Raw genomic sequence first — 3,101 nt, forward strand, 5'->3', positions numbered from 1 at the left:
TCAGAGTCCAGACTCAGAGTCCGACTCAGAGTCCAGACTCAGAGTCAGAGTCAGAGTCCAGACTCAGAGTCCGAGTCAGAGTCCAGACTCAGAGTCCGAGTCCGAGTCCGAGTCCAGACTCAGAGTCCAGACTCAGAGTCCAGACTCAGAGTCCAGATTGGTTCTGACAGAGACCTGAGGACTGAGTGTCTCTGTGTCCAAGTCCAGGACAGGTCTACACTAACCCCAGGACAGGACAGATGTAAACAGGAAGTTGATCTGCAGGATGAAGCTGAACTCGGAGCAGATTTGGAGAATCGGTGATTCGAGCAGAAACAGAAAACTTCAAAGACAAAGAGATTTGAGATTTTGCGGTTCAAAGGTCGGGCTCGGACTGCTGAAGGTTCTGAAAGCAGCAGCAGGTCCAGCTGTGCTCACAGCCAGATGTCGGAGGTACAGTCTCCTCCTGGGTACCGAAGCTCGTGGGCCAGAACTGGACCGTCGGGTTCCTTCCCAAAGTCCACCAGGAAGTCCTCGTTTAGAGACAGGCCGCCGCGGTCAGAGTCCACATGGATCTGCATCATCACAGAGCCGTCTCTGTAAAAAGACAGACGTGTGAGGACAGGAGCAGGTCCAGCTTCCTGAGGTCCTGTTAATGGTTAATACCCTGCATGACCCCAAGTCCAGGTTCTAACGGGTCCTGGGTCAGTACCTGATCATGTCAGGGTAAAACTGTTTGTCCCAACCACTGAACAGAGACGTCGTCACGTAAAGTCTCCGTCCGTCCAAACTGAGCTGCAGCATCTGAGGACTGCCAGGGACACGCTTCCCCTGAGAGACAGATAGGTGAGGGAGACAGGTGAGGGAGACAGGAGACACACAGGTGAGGGAGACAGGTGAGAGAGACAGGTGAGGGAGACAGGTGAGGGAGACAGGAGACAGACAGGTGAGGGAGACAGACAGGCGAGGGAGACAGGTGAGAGAGACAGACAGGTGAGGGAGACAGACAGGTGAGGGAGACAGAAGACAGACAGGAGACAAACAAAGAACACTTTCAGTGTGTTTTGCATTCTTTCATTTATTCATTCGTTCGTTCGTTCACGCAGGTCGCAGGTAGAGTCAGGTGGAGGCTCTCGGTGGAACCTTTATGAAGCGGGGGGGCGGCTGCTCCTGTTTGTCTGGATCCTCCAGGACTTTAACTGGTCCGTCACTCAGGATACTTCCTCCCAGAAACACCTGGAACAGAGAGACAGGTGAGCTGTCACCTGCTCAACATCAGCAGCAGACAGGTGTTACGTTATCAGACCTGGCCGACCAATCGCGGCTTCCTCCTGTTTGTGATGTCATACTGTCTGATGTCACCGTGCAGCCAATTACTGAAGTACAGATACCGATCGTCCAATGAGATCAGGATGTCTGTGATGAGACCTGCAGAGACAGACAGGTGAGGGGTCAGAGAGGTCAAGGGTCAGAGAGGTCAGAAGTCAGAGCTCAGGCTCACCTGGCATCTCAGGCAGCATCCATCCCTCCACCTTCTTCTTGGGAACACTGATGACCTTCTCTGCATCCCACTTCCCGTCCTGAGACACAAACAGCCGAAACATGAAACACGAGCAGGAGAACCCGGAGAACCCGGAGAACCAGCTCCGGTTCAGCCAGCTGGGATCTGGAACCCTGCGGTTCTGACCTTGGTCTTGTAGAACCTGAAGACAGAAGCACCCAGAGCACAGCCCACGTAGCCCTCAGTGGCGCTTGGATCGTGAAGGAATCGGACCTCCAGAGGAATGGCGCCATCTTCTCCCAGATCCAGAGTCTGCAGCTTCCTGTGGGTGGTCCAGTCCCAAACATGGAGGGAGGATCCATAAAGACCTGGGACAGAGGAACAGTGGACCACCACGAAGACATGACTGTTGTCCTCAGAACCTCCACAGAACTGGCAGTGGACTCTAAAGCCCAGCTGGAATAAACTGGTACCAAACTGAGCAGTTCTGAAACAGGAACCAGGAACTTTGTGGTGTTCAGTAAGTCTTACTGGGATCCTTGTCCTGATGGACCCGGGATGGGACAGAGAAGCAGGAGGACTCTCAGACTCACCTTTTTTAACATCAGCTGGATTAAAACCGTCAACCAGAGCTTTGGGCGCGCCCCATTCCGTGCTGATCATCACGTTGTGACGAGGCTGGTACCAGAAGTCATAGCCGAAAGGCGCCGCTTCACCCGGGTGTTCCCAGTTCCCGACCACCTCGAACGTCTCACCGTCCAGCAGAACGAAACCACCTGCAGCAGGAGCAAAGACACGACTGACCACCAGGGGGCGCCGCAGAGGGTCGAATCGGATTCATCAGCCCTGTGCAGGTCTTACCTTTGCCCCCCCCTGAGGGCTCCCCCATGCAGCTGATCATGATCTGACCGCTGCCCAGACAGTGGCTGGTGTGAGGGTTGGCCAGGCCGCACTTCCAGTACAGATCCACGGGTTCCACCATCTGACAACAGAACACGGAACCTACACATCACTCATTTTACTCTCCTTGTTTAGGACTGTTCTGAAGAGCAGGAAGTTCTTATTCATTTTCACGAAGAACTTCACAATAAAAGAATCCAGTGTAGGAGGTCCAGATTCTGGTCTGCAGGGAGCAGAATCAGTGGCGCCGGATTCATTTTCTAGGTGGGGGGGGGGGGCCACCGGAGTGTTTCATCACCTTATTAATTTTACCTGCATCGGATCATCGTCTAACATCAATAAAAACTGAATAATGAAACGCTTTTTCAGCTATGACGTTTGTTCCAGTATATTATTATGAATAATGATAATTAGTTAAACCAACCAACAGCTTTATAAATGACCACAATAAAAGTAAACACAGGTAAATAACATGCGCACGGGCATAGATGGAAGAATCCAACATCTGAGCAACAGAAATACACAAACGCTTGTGCGGCGGAACTAATTAAGAGCATTCGGTATTAAAACAACATAAACTTTGTCAGACTTGGAACATATAACCAAACATTATATTAGTAAAAAGATTTCTTCCAAGGCTATTTATAAGTATGTTGCTCAACTATTTACATCCTAATGACACTAATAACGACTAATGATGACAATAAGTTTCAGAGCTCAG

General features: G+C 51.1%; 1 protein-coding gene across 2 annotated transcripts in view; it reads right to left on the reverse strand.

Moving 5' to 3' along the window:
- Positions 1–175: 175 nt before the first annotated feature.
- Positions 176–3,101, reverse strand: part of selenbp1 (selenium binding protein 1) — an 8,245-nt gene continuing 5,319 nt past the window's right edge. For both annotated transcript variants that reach the window (XM_017403785.3, XM_037980581.1), the window contains exons 5-12: positions 2,342–2,462; positions 2,074–2,256; positions 1,667–1,848; positions 1,481–1,559; positions 1,286–1,407; positions 1,123–1,215; positions 692–810; positions 176–576 (exon numbers count right to left, since the gene is read on the reverse strand). In XM_017403785.3, the coding sequence (XP_017259274.1) occupies positions 414–576; positions 692–810; positions 1,123–1,215; positions 1,286–1,407; positions 1,481–1,559; positions 1,667–1,848; positions 2,074–2,256; positions 2,342–2,462 (1,062 nt within the window). In that variant the 3' untranslated portion in view covers positions 176–413. The remainder of the gene's footprint in view (positions 577–691; positions 811–1,122; positions 1,216–1,285; positions 1,408–1,480; positions 1,560–1,666; positions 1,849–2,073; positions 2,257–2,341; positions 2,463–3,101) is intronic.

This window comes from Kryptolebias marmoratus, linkage group LG16 (genome assembly GCF_001649575.2).
Source record: "Kryptolebias marmoratus isolate JLee-2015 linkage group LG16, ASM164957v2, whole genome shotgun sequence".
NCBI classification, from domain to species: domain Eukaryota; kingdom Metazoa; phylum Chordata; class Actinopteri; order Cyprinodontiformes; family Rivulidae; genus Kryptolebias; species Kryptolebias marmoratus.